At 43.7% G+C, this 24,288-nt stretch overlaps 1 protein-coding gene across 1 annotated transcript in view; it reads left to right on the top strand.

Moving 5' to 3' along the window:
- unc5db (unc-5 netrin receptor Db) overlaps positions 1 to 18,851 on the top strand; it is a gene marked incomplete at its 3' end in the record, with an annotated part of 158,165 nt that extends 139,314 nt beyond the window's left edge. The window contains exons 12-17 of the mRNA XM_080004321.1: positions 1,706 to 1,877; positions 8,495 to 8,722; positions 13,884 to 14,033; positions 16,355 to 16,519; positions 17,309 to 17,487; positions 18,566 to 18,851. Coding sequence (XP_079860447.1) covers positions 1,706 to 1,877; positions 8,495 to 8,722; positions 13,884 to 14,033; positions 16,355 to 16,519; positions 17,309 to 17,487; positions 18,566 to 18,851 — 1,180 coding nt within the window. The remainder of the gene's footprint in view (positions 1 to 1,705; positions 1,878 to 8,494; positions 8,723 to 13,883; positions 14,034 to 16,354; positions 16,520 to 17,308; positions 17,488 to 18,565) is intronic.
- Positions 18,852 to 24,288: the final 5,437 nt, after the last annotated feature.

Here is a 24,288-nt window from a genome sequence, read left to right as displayed (position 1 = left end):
TAGGTGTTAAATCCGTTGTAAAGGTCACAAAACAGCAACACTCACATCCCGCATATGTAACACATACATGTACAGGCTGCGTCTAACAGCAGATTGTCTCGTGCCAGATGTTGTCAGAGGGATGTTGGTGAGGACACGCAGCGACTCTGCGACCACAGCAGCAATGAACTGTACTCCCTCCCCCGGGGGACCGCAGATAAACTTAGCATTCAGGGCGAGGAATTTCAGGGCAAACCAGACTAATATGATCTCTGATCCATGACGCCGGATACCAACCTAAAGCACCCAGTCGAGTACCATCCATTGCTCGCCAGTGCCTTGATCTCAACTTATCTGATCTTACCACTACCCTCCACCCTGCCTGGAGAAGTTGGGGGGGTTAGCTTCAGTTTAATGAACCTGCGACACAGTGAGATTTTCTTTCCCTGTCTCAATGGTTTGGTTCACTACACGAAACTGAACGTACTAGCGTCATGATTTGGGAATCGACCTTCTTGCAGTGACATGGTGTTTGTGTTTGCGTGGCAGTCAACAAACTATTCTAGTAAGAATAATCGCCCTCCTTAAGCCTCCTCAACCCCCCCCCCCCTCCACCACTACCACCACCACCACCACCCTCATTAATTGCCTGTGTTTCATTCAACGACACAAGAGGCACCAAGAGAGATGCTAAGTGCAGATAATGGCTCCAAGATAATAAAATGGAAACTGATGAATATGCAATGCCATGGAGGCGATCAGTTCCCAGAATCTCTTGTTTCAAAACAAGTAGGACACACGACCACGTAGAGCATGCTAGCTCATTGGCACTATTTTCATTGGTTTTTGACATGAGGAACTCGCAAGTAACTAGCAATGCAGCGATGGAGACGGAACAGCAATGTCAATTTCAATCTGGAATGGTAGTTTCTTCAATTACAACCTTGGAGTAATAGAAGAAAGAGAGGAAACAGAACCTTGTTGCTCCAAACCGATTATGGTTGCGGCGTGCCTCAGGACAGCAAACTAACATAGTTTTTACCAAGGGAAAAGAAAACAGCACTACACCTTTTTAAAGGTATCTTCTTACATCTTCTTTAACAATGGACAATTTTCATGATGTAACTCTATGAGGGGTGGAAGTTGCTAATTACTTCTACTCGTGTTAATTGTTAATCACTAGGTTGTTTAGGTTGTTGAGTAGCTATAAATAAGGTCATTTAATGACACTAATTTTTCAGAATCTGTAGTTGTACAAATTGCAGAGCTAGTTTTGTCAGACAACTTGACAGCGCCACACACTTCCACACCTTGGCCAGCCTAATTAAGCAGCCAAATTCCCTCCTGCCTGACCTGCTTTGCTGCCTTCTTTGCTGTCTGCTTGCTTGCTGGGTTGTTACGCTCCCTCTATCTCCCTTGCCTTCACCTGTTAGGCTCAACTCTTCTTTCAAATGGGGGGATTCAAGCTCACCACTCCTATATTTCCAGCTCACTAAGTATGCCTGGAGTGATGAGCAGTAAATCCCAGACGCGAAACTCAAACATTGCAAATAAAATAAAGATAATTTTAAAATAACTCTAAGAGTCATCTGTCAGAAATTACATCATTGCAATGCAAATTGCTAATTGCATATATCTTGTTGTAACATATAATCAAATCTGATGCTTTCTGAAATGTTTTACACATTTTCTCCTTCTTTGTGTGTGTTTTTTTTCACATCTCCAGTGCTCAAACCGAGGAAGGCTGCGAGATCTTGCTGGGCCCCGAGGTGACGTACGGTCCGCCGGGCCTCGACCTTTCCAGTCCCGTCGCCATGACAATAGCCCACTGCGCCGAGGTGGACGCCGAGAACTGGAGTGTCCAGCTCAAGAGGAGAACCCAGGACAGCAAATGGGAGGTGAGACGCCGTGGAAGTAAAGTAAATAAATAAATCAACTCAAAAGGGAAAATGCCTGTTCCCATGCTGGCCTTTGGCTGCTCACGAGCTCCCATCGTTTTGTGGGTAAATGTCACATGGCTTAACCACTTCCGGGCCTCGGGTGTGTTTATATAAAAAGGGAAAAGTCATGTTCCCTGACGTAAGATGGAATTTAATTGTTGATTTCTATCATTATTATTGTGTTTTTAGTGCCCTGACTTCTATGTATTTGCTTACTGTGTCTTTACTGGTCACCCTCTAACGTGACGGGTCAGTTGCGTGTGTGTGTGTGTGTGTGTGTGTGTGTGTGTGTGTGTGGGTGTGTGTGTGTGTGTATGAGCTGCAAAGGATGACTGGAGGTGGGTGTGCGAAAACTGATCTGACCCCCCAGGGGCCATTGTGCTTCTGTGGGTTATGTGGGGGTGACGTGTGGTTCTAAGCACATGATGAATCTAAATTTAAAAGGCTATGCTATGAGTTAACAGTATGGCTGCTAGTACGGCTGTGGGTATAAATATAGATGGTAATATATATTTATACAATATAATATTTAATATAATATTTCTGTATAGATTAATAAATATAAGCAATAATACAGGCGTGGATAACTATGGATGTTGTTGGTGTTGGTGGATGTTACTATGGATATTAATTATTACGATGTTATTACTTTGTTAATGGGAGAGAGGGGTTTAATACATTATTTCCCCCGCTCGCTTCAAAAAAATAAAGGTGTTTTTTCTACCAGTCTCAAGTTCAGCCTCAAGAGCTCACTCCCGAACCTCAGGCCACAACAACACCCAGCGATCAGCGCCGTCACATTATTAACCTGTGTTCTTTAATGGCAACGGTCGAGATGAACATGGAAAGATAGCAAAGAAAAGCAGAGCCATGAAGGGAATTCCGGGCGGGCGGGAGCGTGAGCGTAAATCCCTCGTACGGCTTCGGCAAACTGAGCAGGGGTCGGAAAAATGAATAGGGCAGGTTCGCCCCCGGCTGTTATGGTGGTTGTCGGTGTTTAAAAGAGTTTGTTACAGAGGAAAGAAAGAGAAGCGGGCGGATTTGCCTGTTCCCCGGAATCCCTCCTTTGTCCTGAATAATGTTGTTTTTTGAAGCAGTGGAATGAACCGGGAGATGGGCCTCCGGTAACGCGATTATAGGAGTGGCGTAACACTCCCAGCATGCAATGCTGTCTCACCTGAAGCAAGGGCACACCGAGGTACGGAATGGGTGGCTTTGGCCTCGATGAGGCTTTGTCTGTCTCTCTCTCTGTCTGTCTCTCTTGGTTTTTTTTTATATCTTCCTCTCTCTCTCTTCCTCTCTCCCTCGATCTCCCTCTTTATTTCTGTTTCCATCCCTCTCTGTCTCTCTCCTCCTCCATCTCTCCCTCTCCCCTCTCTGTTTCCCTCACTCTCCCTCCCTCGTCCTCTCCATTGCTATTCCTCTCTTTCTCGCTCTCTCTCTACCTTCCTCTCTATTTTTCTTTCCCTTACTCTGTCTGTCTCTCTCCCTTAGACTGTCTCTCTCCTTCTCTCCCTATCTCTGCCTCCCTCTGTCTGTCTGTCGCCTGCTCTCTTCCTCCCACCTTCTCTCCCTCTTCCTCTCCATTTCTCTATCTCTCTCTTCCTCTTCTTCCCTCTCTCCCTCTATTTCCCTCTCTATTTCTCTTTCCCTCACTCTGCCTGTCTCTCTCCCTCCCTCTCTCTCTCTCCCTCTATCCCCCATCTCTCGCTCTCGCTCTCTCTCCACCCCTTTCCTCGTTGTTTGCCCATTGCCTCCTTTTATAATCTCTTGCTGAGATGCCGGCGCGCACCTCCGCAGATTACAAACCGCGCAGACCTCCCTCGGGGTCATTCAGTCATAGATTAGCGTCGCTTTGAAGAGACCCACCCTGTCCCCTCATTACCCTCCCCTCCCCACACCCAGCACCTTGTTTGCTAGGACAACATCAAGACAAAAAGGTCACTGCTTCCCTGCTGCCGTGTCATTGCTTGGGTCCAACGAAGTAACCTTGCCTTTCTGAACCTGCTCGGGGGAGGGGGGGTTAAACGCTTTATTTTCCCTATTTTTTTTTCATTTCACATAAGAAAGATTTTGCCTTCCCCGTGAGCACTGCAATTTTTAAGTCATGCGCTAGCCTTACAGAGGCGAATATGAGATCTATATCTATTTGTGATTTCACTGAGATAGTCAAAAGGCTAGGAGATCCTCAGGGACCTTCGGTTGGAAAATAATGAGCCTCACTATTGAGTCCGAAGCGAAGGACAGAGAAGGTGTATTTTTTTTTTATGGCAACCACTTGCATTACATCCGCAAGAGCATATTTTCATACAATCCTTCTCGTTTTTTCAAGCAACCATTAAAATACATACAACCTATGAAGCGCATTTAGCGGACCCTTGACATTTCCACAGCAACGTATCAATCTGCATACTGAGTGTCTCACTGAAGTATATACCTGTGCGCAGAATAATGTGCCTCACATGCGGGGATTTTCTGTTTCATGTAAACGTCGGGGTGATAAATAAATAAAAAAATGTCCACAATAAAAAAACACTATTTTCTTAATGGCTTTGTTTGGAGGAACAGCGGATCCAATGGAGCAGATGACCATATAAATAAACCCTTGACGAGCTGACGTCAGCTCGTGCAGAGAGTAGAAAAAAAACACTTGAAAACGGAGTGCTCAGGGCGGTCAGAAGCCTGAGCGTGTTGTTCACAGCGATAACTTTGATTAGTTTACCTCATTATTTAAGACTTTGGTCACGTCTAATATGAACATCCAACATTGCAACATTATATATATGACAGAAAATAAGGAAAAGCATAATAGCTCTCCTTTAAAAAGAATACCTCCCTCCATTATCTTCTTTTCATTATTTATTTAGGTGAAGAGCAGGAGGGATTTTTATACCAAAGGAGAAAGATGCTTTAGGAGTCAGACAACATGGGCATATCTGTCTATTTAATTTTTAATTTAACTGACAACTCAGTACAGAAAGCAGGAATTCTAGGTTTTTCTGGGCGCTCAAAACACGTAAGTATGATTTGGCACCAAATGGAAGAATCCAAGAGAGAGAGAGAGAATAAATCTCTCTGTAGTATTTTTGTACCTTGTACACGCCTATGGCAATGTGCCACATGACCTTTGTAGAAGCATTTTGTTTCTTTCAGGTCCCATCACGAGGCTGGAGCATATTTTGTGGACAGTCAGTTTTGATTTACTAAAGGTGAGTACACAACTTCATGGTAGCATTTGGAGATAGGGATAATGGCAGATTGTACTATTTCAGGCTTGTCTTTACTATGGCGACGGTAGTGATAATTGGGTCTCCATTGGTTGTTGGTGGGGAGAGGTTGGCGCTGAGTACACGTCTTCCTCCCTTTGGTTATATGGATGATATCACTATAATCTCTACTACAGTGCCGTGTACAGGTAGGGTTCGATTTATTAGCTATGTTGAGCGACAATCTGTAAAACCAAGCAAATCTAGGAGTTTGTTGATCATTAGAGGGAGAGTGATACACTAAAGCTTTCATATTGATGAGGGAATTCCTTCTATAATGGAGAAACCTGTTAAGGGTCGAGGTAGACCATATAGCCTCACCTTGAGTAACAGGAAGCAAGGCTGTGAGTTGAAGAAAGGTGGTGTGCAAGGCGTTGAATGCATTGGTAGCTCATTATTGCCTGGTAAACTGAAATTGTGGTGCCTGCAGTTTATGAGATGTATTTCACTGAGGTGGAGAAATTTGAGAAGTTGATAGGCAACTCTCCCACAGCTCAGTAAGTGCCACCTTGTCTAAGTAGTGTAGTCCTATTTGGTAAGGGGATTTAAGAACTTGCGGTGAGTAGTCTGACACAAGAATTCAAGCGTGCTAAGGTGGGGTTAGAGATTACTTTGTCTGCCGTAGCACTTGCAAAGGCAGTGAGCTTCCTGGAGTGTGCCCAGGAAGAACTTGGACAGAATGACATACAGTATCAGGTCAGGTTCACAGGGGTAGGTCAGTGTTGATTCAATATAATGCGTCGAAAGAAAATCCCACAATTGGCATTGTACAGGATGGACATAAGGTCACAGTGCAGGCTCGTAATTGTACCTTCGGAAGATTGTGTTGGTGAGTTGAGGGACTGGAAATTGTTAGCAGAGTTGACAAGCAACTCCAGGTTCCACAGACAATTGCATCCCTGTGGTGTGGGGGTGGCGTGGTTGAAGCAACCACACCTTGGGTCTAGGTAATTGGGCCCGGGATCAGGGTGGCTGTACTCCTGTTGCTCGTTAGAGTAATCAACAGGTTAAACCCATATCCCCCCACACACATGTCATGACACGTTTTCCATCTGCTCCAGGCTTGTTCAAACCTGGCCATTCTCTACAAAGTGGTAATTTTCAACCCCATCGCCTGTGTCTCTGTGTCAGGGGGCCCTGAAAACGCCACTCGGGTGACGTGTGGCAGGCGAAACTGCCACAGTCCACTACTTTGAGACCGGACACTGTGCTGTAGTCAGCGAGGAAGCGAATAGTGTATTTCATTGAGTTATCAGTTCCGTTTGAGGATGTACTGGATGGAAGACTATGAGAGAAATAGGTTCAATTATACAGATTTAGTAGCTGAGACCAGGGATTGGCCAGCCAGTAGAGATATAGAGGGGTTAGATGATTTGTATAATTTGGTAATCCAATGTTGTTCTCTGAGATCAGCTCTAAAGGAATTGTCTGAAACAGCTCAAAAGGCTGGTCAGCGGGTGTGTAAGAGAAGAAAACAGATCAGTTGGGGAGGTAGCTCTTGGACCATTATAATAGTAAGGGATGAGTGTTAGTCACCAAATTGGCCCACATACAGTAAGTAATACAGTGGGTTTAGTCACTGATCAGGCCTGTAGAGTGCCGAGGGTGGTAGTTGGAGAAAGATGGTAAAACCACCAAGGAGGCCCATTCAGAGCATTTCATTGGAAAGAAAGTGAAACCCTCAGCCACCATTGAAGAATACCATACTCACATTGAGGGAGCATCAATCAGTAAGCTGAGGCCTCCTTTGTTGCTTAACACTGTTGATTTTTCATTTAGTTTAATTTAGGTTGACCGCGTTTGAGCTGAGAGGGTAAACTTCCTGTATCTGCGTTTCATCTGCTGTATTTCCTGTCATGTGCTCTTTATGTCATTTATATCAATAAAAGGCTGAACAAAGATTTGTTTAATTTCCGACGTTGGTCTATCTTCAATCAATGTGTTTTTTAGAAGGACATATTTTATCACACTCTGTTTTAAAGCATTTGTTGAAGAAGTAATCCAAAATGTATCAGTTTATGTGGTTTGAGATCCAGTAATCGAACAGATTATTTGACTAGTAACCTCTCCAACCCTGCCAATGACACGTTTGTCGTTGTGTCATCCCTTTGGCCCATTCTAATATACGTTGTTGCCAATCACAATATGTTGTCCTTTAAGCTCCTCCAGAGATTGTATACTGTCGCTGGATGCCATAGCCACAGAGTCCCTGCTGTTTTCTTCCTTTAAAACATAGATTTGCATACATATACAGTCTGCTTTTCATGCCAGGGGCGTTGGGGCTTTACTCGGTGCGTGTGCCAGAAGGGCCAAACAATCACTGCAATGCATTTAAATTACATTTTTCCATACCTGTCTGTGATTTACAGCTTGATCTTAAACTCTCCCCGTGCACTAAACCAAACTGTCTGTCTGATCTCCGGGAAGGTCAAAGTTTACAACAAGTAAATGTATTTTATTTAATTTTAATTTAATTTAAATTTTTAATTGTAATCATTTTTGTGTCGTTGTTTGTGTGTGTTGGCATAAATAATATTTCAAGTCGACCATCTGCTTGTTTTACCAAGTTTGTGCCTAAATGTATCTTTCATAACAGTGGAATCTGAGCCCTAAAGTTTACCAGTGTTGCCTAGCGACAGCACACTGTAGAAGTCAGCAGGCGGACTGGAAGGCAACATTAGTGCCATGCAAGGTCTGACTTTCGACTGATTTAATTCAAACACACATTTAAATCAGTTACCCCCCCCTTTCTCCTTGGCATGCAATTGCTGCCTATTTGGTTGATAAATCTCCATTTTCTTGTTTACTCTCTTGTAGCGTGTTTTTTATTTTTATTTTTATTATTTTTTAATTTAACAAAAAAAAAAAACAGAAACAAAACACGAGGCGGAATATGAAAGATTTTTTTTTTCATTTCAATCGGAAATAATGAAGCGTTTTCCAACTGCTGTTGTGGTTTCATAAATAAAACACAGTGCATTGTCGTAATGACTATTTTGTGTTCTGGTACGTAGGAACACCATTACTCATGTAACTAAATGTTTTCAGAATCTCCGCAGAGAAATCATAAACTGTGTAAGTTTCCTTGTTTTGTGACGCAAACTTCTTCCTCTGCCGCGTTGCTGAGGTCGTCACTCAGTGGAAGCATACAAATCACACAGCAAATTAATTTTACATTTGACGCAGTCGTACGCTTACATCATCGAGGCAAATTGAGGTGGTTGCGTGGTTATTTATTCACGCTGGAAGCTCGATTCGACCTGTCTCTTCCCGCAGCCAACGCTCTTTCTCTCTCTTACTCTGACGCAGGAAGTGATGTCTGTGGAGGACGAGTCAACTTCCTGTTACTGCCTGATGGACACGACGTGCTGCCACCTGTTGCTGGACCAACCTGGCTCCTACGCGCTGGTCGGCGAGCCCCTAACCCAGGCGGCTGTCAAGAGGCTCAAGCTAGCTGTTTTTGGGAACATGGAAGCCAGCTCCATGGACTACAGCCTCCGTGTGTACTGTGTGGATGACACGCCACATGCCTTTCAGGTAGGGATGGAGCACAAGTCCGTTAAGAGCTCAGTTAAGCTTTGTTTGACTTTTTGCCTTCACATAGTAGATACGGGAGATGAAAGAAACAGAAGTTTCAGGAATGATTGGGGTTTTTTTTGTCATATAAAACCATCTCCAGGTGAGGTCAGATCCAAAGGTTCTCTCAAACAGAAAAACGCTGATGATGATGATACTGCGCTTGGGGGGAATTCTCTGCCAAATACAAGTAATCTCACGGTTTATTGGGGTACCAAGAGCACCAAGGTAGTGTTGTGTGGTCGAGATCACCCAAGGCCAGACCAAGACGAGACTGGCCAAGACCACCGAGATGACATGCAGTTGAGTGACCCTGTGAACCTTTCAAGCGCATCAAATAGTAGACAAAAAGTACCAGGATGACATACTGTATCTGGGAAAATAAAGTAGAATGCAAACACTATACTGTATTTCTCAGTTTGGATATTCTTTTAAAAAATGTGAAAAAGATGTCAGCCAAAGGTCGGTCACTTTACTCAGTTTTGTCAACAAACCTAGGCTAGGCTTAAACAGCTGACAATTTGCCATGTTCACTGAGGTTATTATATCTTTTAAAAGAGTATGGAGTGTTTAAGAGGTACTTCGAAAATGCTATATAATGTATATGTGATAGATATATAAAACTCTGACTTTTAATATCATTTCAAAATTGCGGATGTAAACTTTAATTTGCTGAAACCTTGAAATCAAACGCCATCGGCGAACATGTTGTGCATGTAACATGCAATGCTTCTAAAAAAGGTACTTTGGTTCACCTCTTACAGTACAGCTCTTACTGTAGGTCCTCCGAGCAGTCTGAAGATTTATATGCCTCACCTTACGTTGCTGCCTGGTAGCAGACGGCCAAATGTTGTAATAATCAATGAATGGATCCATCATGCGATTTGAGATATCCCAATCAAACACAAGTTGATGTTTCGCACATAAACACGACCGTTTTCAACACACTTTTAAAAGATTGCAAGCAAAGAATGTAAGACGCTGTTTTTTCTTCTTCCCTGGTACATTTCCGGCTGATGCAACGTGATTGGCTCAGAGACAGAGAGGGTGGGACATCCAGTGATGCAGGGTCTACATTCTCACAAAGCCCCTCTGACCCATTTATCGGTCACCTACTTCACCTAGACAGCACTGAGCTGAAATTTTTAGCGTCTTGCTACGATTTTAACCACATTGAACAGCGCTCAATGCAATCACAAACAAATTGCAAACGAGCATCGTCAACTCCACCTATGGGCTCCCTACTGTACATCACGATTTTCTGTAAAGAAGCAGCAGTCCAATCCCTCCCAACTGCCCTACATTGACGGAGATGGGACTGTAAACCTCGTGCTTATTTTCAAACCTTTATGAATCTAGACATGCGCCCTCCTCACTGGTGAGCCATCCGGAAGGGATCCAGTTCACTGACATTTTATCAGAACAGGCAAACGATTCGCTGTGCTGCGGTCAAGTTAGCCGGAGCTTGCGAAACCTAATGTCCACCAGTGAGTGTAGTTGGGGTGCTATCTACATCACTCCTCTAGCTTAGATAACTAGATAGATAGAGCGCTGTTGCTGCGGCCCCACAGGTTCTCCCTCCAGCCGGCGGGGCTTTACAGACAAAGCCCCGTCATCCTGTAATCACCGTCATTCAAACATTCCCCAATCATTCCCTTTTCCCTTCATAGTTTTTGACTTGATTATCCTTCAGCGACCTGTAGAGTATTTAGGCATTGAGATCTCATCAGCGAGCAGCCGGGGAAATCAGGCTTCCCCCCGTCATCCTGGGAGAGACGAGACTAACAGAACAAGAACAGAGCCGAATGGCTCCGAGAGGCGAGCTGAACGTCGCGGAGCAAGCCCCGGGGAGCGGCTCCCCTTCCCGCGTCGCATCTTCTGTCATGCGGCAGCCGTCAGCGGCAGCTGGCTTTACAATACATTCTGGATTTTTAGTTTATGAATTCCCAGCCCGCCCGAGCAGATGCCAGACTTTTTATTTTTTCCCCACGTCCCCATGGGTTTGCTGTCTGCTTGCACCATCTCACTGCTATGTGTGTGTATGTGTGTGTGTGTGTGTGTGTGTGCGCCTGTGTGTTTTGAAGCTCTGCCACGAAGTCAATCACAGGGCTGCATCCTGAATCAACAGGAGGCCAGCGGATAAACAACACAAACACTTGTATGAGGGAGACATTTCGACTTTAAATTTAGCCATTACGGTGGCAGCGGTGGCAGCAGTGGCAGCGGTGGCGTCAGGTGCTGGCATTGCTCTCCGGCGCCGGATAATGCCGCTGTTTTATCAAACCCTGGTGTCTGGGAACAAATCCCACTTGCGCTAGATCTTGGTTCTGTTCGAATCAGTTCAATTAGCCCCTTTGTCTGTATTTCTGTCTGACAAACGAATACGGGCCCAATCGGGATCTGCTTTGATAAGCGCCCCACATGTACCAAAACAGCCCCCAAACTTGGATGGTAGGGTTGTGTTGCGTTTTTTGGGGGGTTTTTTTGTATGACAGCTGCGATAGGAGAAGCTATTTGCTTTCAGCTTGGCCGGGGACAAGAAACGCTACAGTGCGTTCTGCAATTGGAGTTCCTCCTCCAAGGTCACAAGGCTTATCCCTGAGCCAAGCCACAGTGATATATGGGATGGGGGGACCGTTTAAAACGGGACCTCGCAAGGGCACTGCTCTGTCCGTTCCGCACCGGCTAAACTGCTTTGGAAAGACAAAGGCAGATGGTGGGGGAGTCACATCATATTTCATCCGGCAGGTCCCTCCCCCCCGCTGCCATATTTACTGTTGGTTGTTTTTTTTTGGGGTTTGTTTGCTTTTTTATTTCTTTCGTCCCGGGTTTTGTCCCCATGGTTGATCGTTTTCACCCCTACAGTGATGGAAGATACACTGCATAAAGCAAACAAAGACACACACCCAAGACACACACACTGTAGGCGGAGACAGTGAGAGTATTTATGTTGATTCCTCAAGTGTGATTGTGTATATATATATAAAAACAAATAAATATACACAAAGACTGTTTCTAAATTCGATCCAAAGGGATTTGTTTAAACTCTGTCTTTAAAAAAAAGCACCAGACAGTCGTGCAGACAAATTGCGTCCATGTGCACTTCACAGCACCCTCCAGCCTCCATTCAGTTTACAAATTGAAAGATAAATACTTTCATATCGATCCGCTTTTTTTTATTTCATCCAAAGCGCGAACCTCAGCAGACGCGACATCCATCGCACATGTTCCTGATATGGAGAAAATGAGGAGTGGTCTATACTGATGAGAAATGGCGGACGCTATGACAATATAGAATGGTTCAGTTTGATCAACATGCTGTATGCACGTGGATAAGAGCAAATCTGTCTTGCATGCACGCTGCTTCAATCCAGCGAATTTTGCATATCCTTTCCACGCACATGTTGGTGAATGAGGCCCTATCTGATCCATAGATGTGAAATCTAAACAGTAACGCAACGCCAACGTTTCATAACACGTTTTTTCCAATATGCGGATTTGTCCTCTTCATTCATCATTTCATTTGATGATATGTTTTCATCCGATGATGCTGTTCTTTTTTGTGAATGTTCATCCACATCAACAGTTTACTGACCACAACGAGCTACGCGGGTGTTTCAATTTCAACGCCTGCCAACTTTCACTTTTTGCGGGTGCCCGATATTTGCATTCTTGCCGGGAAGGGCGGAACCCGCCACCAACAAGGGAAACCGCATATGGTGGAGCAAATACACGCAAATACATTTAATGGAAATACATTGAAATATAGTGAACATCTCTCCAATAAACTGTCAGCAAAAAGGGTGTCAAATACAGGATGTTTGAACAAAATTATCGTATGGATTACCACTTTAAACGGGCCCTGTCAGGCACATAAACAGGAAGCCATGATTCTTTCAATAGACGTTTGACTAAAGACTCTTTGGATTCTTGGATTCTTTGGCGCTTTCTAGCCTCCATTAGCTAGTAACCAGATGGGAAAGGAACCTTGTTACTGTATCAACATTTTAGTCCTAAAAAAGAATATTAACCAGCAGAATTATCAAATGGTGAGATAAAGTTAAAAATAACCAAATATTCAATAGTTTTAATATTTTACTTTACTTCAGTATCACTTCACCTCAGTATAACTGGTGCAGGGGGAAACCCCAAAGATAAACCACATTGCCTTGGTCTATGTGGCCTACATGTGTCAGATTTTGAGCATAAGCTAGTCTAATTGGTGAGAATTAGATAATACTTAAAAAAGGGGAGAAAATTCAAGTGTGGTCTAGACAGTGGGTTCCGTAGCCAGCAGCTGTTCTAAATGTTTCAGAGTAGATTACATCGCATCATGAATAAATAAATCTGAGCAGAATTATAGAGAGTCTAAAAAAGTACAATCACCCCCCCCCGAAAAATTCTACCAAATAAGTATAAATGTGTGTCAGGGTCGCCTGCAGGTTTCTATGTCGTCATACGCAGCTTTCGAACAAACTTTGCATCACTTAAAAGGACCTCGCTCTCTATTTTCATGTCGTGTGGATATTTCCAGGTTTCGGGGAGTGAAAAGCCCCGTCCCTTTTTCTCCAGCCCTGAGCCGATCCAACCAGTCCACTCCTTTGTTGGACCCTCCCTTGGATCCTATTCCACATGGTTGAATCAAAATTCCGGGAGCAGAATTTCACTGTCTGAACCCAAGGCTGAATCAGTCAGCGTGGCCCTCTCCTGGTTACTGCCTGGAGAAACATCCCCGATGAAGAACGAAGACCACAGATGAATAACTGAGAGAAGCACTCAAAGGGACTCTCGCATCATCGCAAATTCAATTTCAGGAGACGGACATAACCCCAGATGTGTAGATCTGGTTTGTATTGTTTTGGGGTTGTTTTTATTTCACCTCTGTGTTAAATTTAATCTTCGACGTGTCACCGTCGGCGACGTGAGTTTGATGTGAAAATTGAGGAGCAAAGATGTGCGTTCCACAGACGCGGCTTTCGCGACGAGCGACAGACGAGGATGGTCTGACGTCAGGCGTGTTGACGCCTTCCTCTTCTTCCGTCTCCATCGCCTCTTCTTCCTCCACCATCTCGCTGCCATTATTTTCTCTCTATTTTTTAACCTCTGCCCTCCTTCTCCCCAGGGAGTGGTGGACGGAGAGAAGGGCCGCGGCGGGCAGCTCCTCGAGGAGCCCAAGATATTGCCTTTCCGAGCGAACACCTTCAGCCTCCAGGTGTCCATCCAGGATGTTCCGCAGTTCCTGTGGAGCATCAAACCCTTTACCACATGTCAGGTAGGACCACGACGCCGCCATTTCAGTGGTTGTTTTTGCGATCCGGTCTTTGTTCCCGCCTTTTATAACCCTACCTGGTTTTGGTCCGTGAAGGCCCGGGGCGGGCATGCAGGACAGTGGACCGTCAAACACCATCCAACCCAGCAGCTCCGGCCATATGCTTATCAGCAATTCACGCAAGTTTTTCGTGGAGGCATGTGAAGGACTGAGCAGATGTTCTCCCCTGCATACTGTACTTAAACACAAGACAACGACAACACAACCAAGTAAAGGATTTTCTGTTTGGGCAATTGTGTAATCGCTATCATGACAGCAGATGCGATGGCTGAACACCCAAAGCCGCTGGTGATACCGTGCTTGCAAGGCGCGTCAGTACTTTTCTTTTCACTGTTTTTCAAGGGAAGAATATTAAGATATAATATGTTTATTATAGTGAATTGTTAAAAAAAAACAAAAACGGTCAAAATTTCAAGGAATTTACCAAAAGAGCAAACTGTGGCCAGTCAGTTACTCCTTAAACCCCTTGATGCAGAGCGACACCTTCCTGGTGACGTTTCAGACCCTCACCCCCACCCCACTTTATTTACGAGGTCCTATGGAAGGAGACAAGCTCTGTGAATCTCCCCCACCCCACCGTCACCACCACCGCCACCGCCATCCTCTCCGAGAGCAGGTGTAGAATAATAGCCGCTTGTTTCAACCATACATCAAGTCAGCTTTTAGTGCTAAAGAGCAGCCAGGGCCCTCCAACGTCCATCACCCTATCCCCCAACCTCCGCCCCACCCCACCATACACTGACTCCATCACCCGATGCTACGTTTCAGGATATACGGGAAGCTCATGCCGGGAAAAAAGGGGGGGGGGGGGGGGGTCAATCCTTTCGGCAGGCGCAGCAGACGGAGCTTTTTTTTTTTATTTTATTTTTTTTTTAGCCTTAGCGCCGCCATGTTTGCTGAGAATCATTTACAGGTCACTCTTAATATGCTGATGTAAAGAGAGAGCAAGCGAGAGAAGAGAGGGCTAATCTGCTGGGGGTCAAGGACATTTCCCCCGCAGATGTGCCCATTCGGCGGAAATTAATTATATATCAAAGGAAACCTTTTCTCTTTTCCCTGATATATTGCTTACAACGCGTAGCCCGCATCCGTCTCCCGTTATCAGTTAAGTGGGATTCGGCCTATATTAGCAACTGATTATAGGGATTTTCTGTCCTCTATGTATATTTATTCAACATAATAATTATTTCTACCTAGTCACCGTGTTGCCACCGCGAGGCCTCATAGTAGAGGTAGAGCAGAGGTAGAATGGAGGTAGCTTGAGGCTTTGAGGTCTACCTCTTAACTCTATTGTTCTTCTCTCTACTCTACCTCTACTCTACCTCCACTCTACCTCTTCTCTACTCCACCTCTGCTCTACTCTACCTCTGCTCTACTCTACCTCTTCTCTACTCTACCTCCCTCTTCTCTACCTCTACTCTACCTCTTCTCTACTTTACCTCTGCTCTGCTCTACATCTACTCTACCTCTGACCTACTCTACATCTACTCTACCTCTGACCTACTCTACCTCTACTCTACCTCTGACCTACTCTACCTCTGCTCTACTCTACCTCTTCTCTACTCTACTCTACTCTACATCTACTCTACCTCTTCTCTACTCTACATCTACTCTACCTCTTCTCTACTCTACCTCTGACCTACTCTACCTCTACTCTACATCTACTCTACCTCTTCTCTACCTCTTCTCTACTCCTACCTCTGCTCTACTCTACCTCTACGCTACCTCTTCTCTACTCCACCGCTACTCTACCTCTTTTCTACTCTACCTCGAATCTACCTCTACTCTACTCTACCTCTGCTCTACACTACCTCTACTCTACCTCTACTCTACATCTACTCTACCTCTTCTCTACTCTATCTCTGCTCTACACTACCTCTACTCTACATCTACTCTACCTCTTCTCTACTCCTACCTCTGCTCTACTCTACCTCTACCTCTTCTCTACTCAACCGCTACTCTACCTCTTTTCTACTCTACCTCTTCTCTACTCTACCTCTGCTCTACTCTACCTCTACTCTACATCTACTCTACCTCTAGCTCTATTCTACCTCTACTGTAGCATCTCTTCTCTATGAGGAACTGATAAGGGAATCAACATTTTCTTGTCCATGTGTCTCACGAAAATATATTAACGCAATTTGACAAAATTCTGTTATAGAATTTGGTCGACGTCTTCATGTTTAACTATTCTAAAAAAAAGAATAAACAGGCATCAACATGTGACGGATGTTTCACGGGACCCTGTGTTTGTCCCTCCTCAGGAATTCTCCTTCCCCCAAGTGTGGTGCAGCAGCCAGCAGCCCCTACACTGTGCCTTCTCCCTGGAGAGATTCAGCCCTGCCACCACCCAGCTCTCCTGCAAGATCAGCGTGCGGCAAGTCAAGGGGCACGAGCAGATTCTGCAGGTCTACACCACCATGGCCGAGGTAACACGCGCACACACACTCCCTGCCACCTCCGACATTTACCACCCCCGCTTCCCCCCCGCGACCTTTGTCTAACCTTCCCGTAGCCCGTGTGTGTACGTGCCGCACTGATCGTCTCTCCTGAGCTGGCACTGTGTATTAATAGAGACAAGAGGACACTCTTTGTAAAGCCCAGAGCTGCTATACCTCGCTCTTCATTGTCTCAGGTTGAAGTTGTGTCATGCCACGTTGGGGCTGTAGCGATACATTATCACGGTCAAAAAGTCGTTTCCAATACTTTGTCGTGTTTTTTGACTATTTACCGACGGATCATTGAATGCATTTTTGCCATGAAATTATGGCCGTAATATTGTGATGAACGCGAATGAGAAATGCATGTCGGCGAGAGGAAGGCTTTACTTTTTGAGAGAAATTTGGTCTTTACTGCCACAATTAGAACATTATCAAAAATGAACCATCTACCCAGATTTCAAATTTTCACTTCAATCCAAATATGTTGGTCTTTTGCAATAGGTAGAAATGTATTGTTTTTAAGTCTTAATTAATGCAACCAGCATAAAATGAAAAGACAATGCCCAGTCAACCAATCAAATATCTTTTTCCTCAGCTGGATCCTCAAACACCGGATGATGAATTCATCAGCCTGTATTGTGACATTTATTGATATCATGTTCATAAAGTCTTCCTCCAGCGTAGAGTACCCAGTACCGCCGCATGAAACAAACACACAGATTGAGTTACAAAATCCAGCCTGTGCCCATCCTCCCCTTCTTCCCCCGCCATTTCCAGAGCGAAAAGGAGCCCGTGCCGTTTTTCCTGCAGACAGACTGCACCGTCACGTCCCAGACGGGGCCCAGGGCCTTCAAAATCCCCCTGTCCATCCGCCAGCGGATCTGCGCCACCTTTGACACTGCCAACACCACGGGCAAAGACTGGCAGCTCCTCGCTCGGAAACTTCACTTAGATCGGTGAGCTGTTCAGCGTGTTCCATGCACTGCATAATGTCGACTTGATGTTCTTCCTTGACGCCGGTCTTTCAATAAACATAAGCCAGGCAAAGCGAAATAACAGAAGCCGAGGAAGGTGGTTTAATATGCTTCGCATTGCCAAGTCTGTGTTGTAAGTAGTTTTCTCGTACACGCTGTCTTTACATATTGATGACTTATAATCTTTTCACCCCTTCGGGATGATGGTGTTATTATAATATAACTATATCATGCGGTTCTGTTGACATCTCTATCCAGCTGTCATATGCAAAACAAATGAATACAGAATCCATGTTTCCCTCAAAGTGTTTACATTTGTGTTTTAACCGTTACAAACAAGAAGCTGTTACTTCGCTGCCAGACATTATGCTGCTGTTTATTAGTTCCAGGCCCCGGTCCCGGCTTTTATATTGGCCAGCGGCAAACCATAATCTTCCCAGTAAGTGCAAAATTCAGGGAAAAAAAAGAAAAGCAGACATCTTCCCTAGATCTTCTTTAGGGTCCCAAATTACCCAGATAAGCTCCTCCACTGGAAGTCAAGCCATTTGAAGTGAGGCGGATGTGACAAAAGGCTGCAGCTTTTTAAGTTGGATGTGTTAGTTCTCTTATTGGGTGGGGGGGGGGGGTGCACAGAACGGCAGCCAAACACTGCCCTCCACTGGAGCTGACACCTCATGACATCACACACACACAGGGGCCAGGGTCAGGTTTCCCAGAGTAGAGGAAGCAACTGAAAATGTCATCCAATCCTAGATGACATCCTAGATGGGCTGGAATCTGTGTTTTTATCTTTGAGTAATTACTTGCATATCAGTTATGATTTCATGATATGAGTTGAGAGTCTTAACAAATATATTTTATTTATCATAAGTCCAACTTCAGCCAAGCCTTCACTCAGAACCAGCAACGTTGGTGGGGGTGGGAGGAGGTGGGGTCAAATGATTTTGGACCCAATAGAAGTAGTGGTTTTACTGAATTTGACCAAACGCGTGAACTTTTGAAAACTGTCATGTTTATGGACACCCAAGTCTGATTTGTGTCTGATTTGACTTTTGCCCAGGAACCTGTGTTACTTCGCCAAGCAGCCGAGTCCCTCGGCGGTCCTGCTGAGCCTGTGGGAGGCACGGCACCAGGACGGCGGCGACCTGGACCTGCTGGCCAATGCCCTAGAGGAGATCAGCAAGATCCACTCCCCCAAGGAAATCTCCCCCTCTCCCTCCCCCAAGGGCCAGCAGGAGGAACCCCCGGGGGGGTCCGGGAGAGACTCCACGATCCACGTACAAGTGGCGGCGAGTCCGCCGAGTCAACCCCCGCCGCCAGGGTCTCCGCCCAATTACACATGCTGAGATCCACAGAATCAGTTGAGGGGGACAGAGACATGGAATAAAAAATTATATATATTTTATATATATATATATATACATATATATATATATATATATAAAAGAAAACCAGAGACAAAAAAACTGACGCAGAAGTCAAAAGTCGGAAAACTGATGAACTAAGTGTAAAGTCCGCTCCCCTGTCCACCCTGTGATGGACATTGGTTCAGAGGAGGCGTCGTAAAGGTCCTGGAGGAGGTTGTCAGCTAAGCAGGATGAGACAGCTGCCTCAATACAGGACCTCCAGTCAAGAAATCCATCTGAGGATGGACTGTAAATCTTTGTCATTTTCTTTTCTTTTTTTGGGGGGGGGGGGGTTCTTTGGCCTTTCCGTTCCGTTTCCGCTTGGGCTTTTATTGCAGAAAGGTCAGGCTCCCCTTTGATCGTCCATCTCCGTGCTCGCACGCCCCTGGTCGGCAGACTGTATTCAGGTGTACACTTTGCGAGACCTGTTTTTATTTATTTATCTATCTATCTATCTATCTATTTATTTATTTAACTATCTGCTTATTTCTTTGTTTTTCCAAACTGGGAGGAAATTAATAAATAACAGAAACAAAACAAAAAACATTGTAGGCGCATTTTCAAGATGTATTCAGCTCCAACGGGATGTGAGTGGTGTAGGTCCTGCTGATCGTGTGCGGCTGGAGCCAGAGCTGTTACGCCGTTAACATCATCGCAATAACCCCCCCTCGCAGCTATTCAGGCACGATCATGTGTTTCCATCCAAGTGAAGTTTTGGTGTGTTGCAACATTGTAGAATGAGAATCCAGCACATTGCAGACAAGGTAACCCCCCCCCGCCCGCCCAAAACGCAAAGGTTCCAGTTTTGTAGAGTAAGTAAGAGCTCGGTTGTGGTTGTCTAGACCAGTGTTTCTCACTAGTTTCCTTCACCTTTCTCTTCCGTCTTACAATGACATAATCCCACTACACTTCTAACTGCTAAAAACGTCAGAAACGTGAACTGTTTAAATGTATTTATTATTTTGTCTCAGAAAACTCTTGAAATGAAAGGATTGAAATTAAAGTCCAAGGAGAAACAGGCCTATGCATTTAGCATAATTCATATTGAATGGGACTGATTTACTACTCTTTGCATTCCTCAAAACGAAATGATTTGGATAGAATTAAATGATGCTTATGGGAATCCCATTCACCGACCCTTCTGACTCTCGTTCAACGTTCACCGGAAGTCCTCCCTCGCTCACTGTGCGTTAAAAGGACTAACGACTCCTTTGACTTTCATCCAAGATCGAATCCCAAAAACAGAGTCGACTCTGACATCACTTTGAATAGTCCCCACTTGTTCCGCCGGAGCTGCTATTCTGTCTGGAACTGATGAAATAGATATATATCTATCTCCGTGCAGCTTTGCAATTTGATCTTGCGGCACAAGACCATAAAAGAGCATTTTATTTTAAGTTGAATTTTAAACATATCAATTGGCTCTCACCGCACAGCAGTTGAAAAACACCGATCTAGACCTTACTGCTGCTCAGGTTGTTCGGTTTCAGCCCAGTTGAGTCCTTGTTTCACGCTTTACAAAGCAAGATGGAGCGATGGCCTCTTTCAGCCATTGGTTCCATTCACTTTCTGTGTGTATCTCAGTCGTAGCCTTTGTTTCCTCAAGTTATTATTTATGATCTGTTCTGCTCTCTCCCTCTGTACGACCGCTGCTTTCTTCCTTTTAGTCCATTCAAGGCTATTTTTGAGTCTAACAAGTGATTGAGTGGTGGAATGGACCAAGGGAAGTACGGCATTTATTCATCTTTTCAAACTAGTTGCAATTCTGATTGAACTAGTTGTACAGTAACTGTACACTTTGATATAAAAAAAACACATTCTTGATATCAACAAATGGCATTCTTGATGCTTGAAAGAATGTTAACCTCTTCCCAATGCTTTCAACGCAGAATCGCATTAGTGATATCAGGAATGTGTATTGTTGATATCAAATGTTTTATTGTCGATATCAAAAATTCCCAATTCCCAATCAACAGTTGGAATTTGATATCATAATTTATATCAAAAATGTACTTCTTGATATCGAGAATTAAATTGCAACCTGGGAAGCGGTTAAAAACATTTGATATCGAGAATGTCTGTTTTTGATATAAATACTGTAATATGTTTTATGTCCTGGTTCAATCAGAATTGCAACTCGTTTGAAATGATGAATAAATGCTAAAATGGCTTGCCATTGGGAAGAATACGCTTGCAAATATCCCTCGTGTGACTAATAACTGATTCAACGTTTGTTGTCGTCAGCGTGGTTGCTGTTTTAACCCCTTGTTTTTTTCGTGTGTGTGTGTGTGTGTGTGTGTGTGTGTGTGCGGTGTGCGTGGATGTGATGTGTGTGTTTGGGCTGCACACTCATCCCTTCGCCTATGACTCACTACCACAACAGGGACAGGAACACAGTGGCTCTGCACTAACGTGGCCTGATGTGCCAGAGGGCACTGCCCACTGGGTGACAGCAGAGAGAGAGAGAGAGAGAGAGAGAGAGAGAGAGAGAGAGAGAGAGAGAGAGAGTCGCAAGCGTCGTCATAGCTTTTGTGTTTGACGTTTCATGGCTATGGCAAATGGCCACGCCTATCAATAAGTCGTGGGATGTAATTTGGGCTTGGCTGGCAAAGTTTTTTTTTTGGTCTAGTTGATTGTTTGCCGTGGATCGATTCTAAAATATCAAAGGTGATTGTTCCCCATTGACATTTAACCATAACAATAACCAACTTAACAACCAACGTGTTGTCCCAATTCTGCTTGTGTTTAAGTGCATCATCTGTATGCACCGCAGATGAACTCACCCTTACTGTTTTTAGTGCTTAAGGTGGTGCGAAAGCTGTTTTTGTTTGTTGTTTTTAAATGTTTTTAATACATTGCTTCCTTAATTGTGACTGATTGGATTTTCATTGCCATACCTGAGAAGAACAATGTCCCTAAAATGGAAGACGTGTGCTTTCGCATCGCAAAAGCTTGCTTCACACTGAACATGAAGTTGCCGATACTTTGCTCAGTTGGAAATTTACCATTTTCCATGAATGAGTTAAAAACTCACTTTATATAATGTTTGCAAAGTGTGAAAAAAAAAAAGAAAATACACACAATTCACTTTTGATAAAAATAGTTGAATAGTTCCCTTATTGATAGGGAATATTGAGACATACAGTACAGGGTTAACACTAATAAGCTCTTTATTTTGAAATAAGTGACTTATTTACTTAGTTTTAAGCCCAATTCCAATAAAGAACATGACCAATGTCACTTTCACGTGCTGAATCCGACTCTCCATAGGAACGAATGGAATGGTTTGTTCTTGTGGTCAGTCAGATTCAATGTGAAGCAGGCTTTAGTGGTGGCATCTTTTTGCATCCAGAGCTTTTCCCGTCGGTGTAATTTCACACTCAAAACGTTTCTGTTGTTCCTTTAATTGTTGTTTTTTTTTGTTATGTGCTTCAGCTGTGTCTGCTCTCCTCAAAGGGGAAAGGTGGTTATTAATTTTTGTCTTTTTTATGTGAACACACACGAACACACACACACACACAGATATACATATGCACTATGTATAATGCTTTGGTGTAAGTCTTAACCTGTTATCTAAGCTAAAAAATAAAAAATGACCCTTGTTCATGATTTCTGTCGACTTGAGTTGAACCCCTTCCTTATTTTTTTTCTTTTCTTCTTCTTCTTCTTTCGCTTCACGCATGGCCTTTGGCTTCACATCACTATTCTTGTGCCTTGTTTAACTACTGTAAATGGTGAATGTTGTAAAGTACAGACGGGGCTCAAAAGGAAAAAAATTACATAAAAAAAGTAAAATCTTAATCATATTGACATACATTTTAAAGGTATTAGTTGAAAAAGTATTAAAGATTATAATGTTGAATAGGCTGCAAAGCTTTTTTAGTGCTGAACATTATGTTTGGTATCGCCAGGGCAGCTTTGTGGTATACTGTATCTATAATTATGGACATTTTGGATGTTTTTTCTGTACAGTAGAATTTGCAAAATGTATATGCAGCCTTTTTGGAAATAAATGTACAGTTGAAAAACTCAACCTAAGTTTGACTAGTGTTTTTTGTTTTTTTTTGTTGTTTGCTTTTCCAAAAATGTGTGCATTATTAAGTCACCATTTGTCTTTTATTTATATCACTTCATAGCACTATTTGTGACAACCATGGAATGAGGCCCCAGTCACACCAGAGATTGGTAAAAATTATTTCCCAATGGAAGACAAAAGTATTGCCACCACCTACTTCTACTTGATCGCTTTGTTTAATTGCGTAATGTTGACCGTGAGTGATCTTTTCCAATGGAATTAACAGGGAGATCATTTCAAGTGTTAGGGAAGCCATCCCTCCGGTTTTAGGTCAGACAGTCTGGTTTTGAAAAACTGTGTCCGTCTACCAGTGCAGCCTTGAACCGGACGCTCATTTGTCATCCTTTTGAGATCATCCCTATTTTATACTTTATCTAATGCTATATAATAAACTAATAAATAAATAAAATAGGCTATGTGTAGGTAGACAATCAATTAAGAGTTGTGTTTTAACAAATTATTGGCTGAAAGCGGTTTAAAATAAATATCTGGTATTTCATTGGTTAAACAAACTTAACAAAATAAGCCATGTGGCTTCTTGACATCACGTCACAGCAGGCACAGACCCATTCTACCTGTAGGGGAAGGTTAAACCGTAGAAATTACTTTGTTTCATCCCGAATGGTTGAAAGAGCATGGATCCATCACAAAAAGCAGAAAGGACGACTTCCATGCTTTTTGCGCATTGTTTCGTTGTGATGTGGACGTAAGCAGCAAAGGGAAAGGCACCCTCGACAGACATACTTTCACAAACAAGCACAAAGGCAACAATCAAGGCGCCGGTGCCTCTTCACTTTAGCTGTTTATCCATGAAGCTCCATTGCTTCAAGTTGAAAAAAAATCTCTGCTGCAGAACTTTGTAGAGCGTATCATGCAGTCAAGCATCACCATTCAAACAGGAGTGTCGACTGGAATAAAAGTTGATCGAGAGATCTCCAATGACTCTTCAAGCAAAAGGTGACCTGTGTCAAAATAAAAGCCAAAGCTTTGTGTGAAAATTTCCTAGCACCCTATTCTGTCCAGACACATTTGGATTATATAAAAGAAAATTAACTGCATTACTCAGCGGCAACTGATGCATCAAACAAAGGTACGATCAAGTGTTTTACCATTGTACTGAGATATTTTTACTTTGTCGAGAGCGTACTACATGCACTGTTGGATAGATGTTGGATGCTGGCTAAACTGGAGATGTCTGGTGTGTGAAAAATGTCAGCATATGCAGCAGACAACGCTAGCGTTAACTATGGAAAACACAACAGTGTGTCACAACTTAGGTTACCCTGTGTTAGTCACTTATCC

This window comes from Zeus faber (genome assembly GCF_960531495.2).
Source record: "Zeus faber genome assembly, chromosome: 7".
NCBI lineage: Eukaryota > Metazoa > Chordata > Actinopteri > Zeiformes > Zeidae > Zeus > Zeus faber.
Note: the sequence above shows the minus strand (reverse complement) of the source record. Positions and strands in the feature narration are given on the sequence as shown.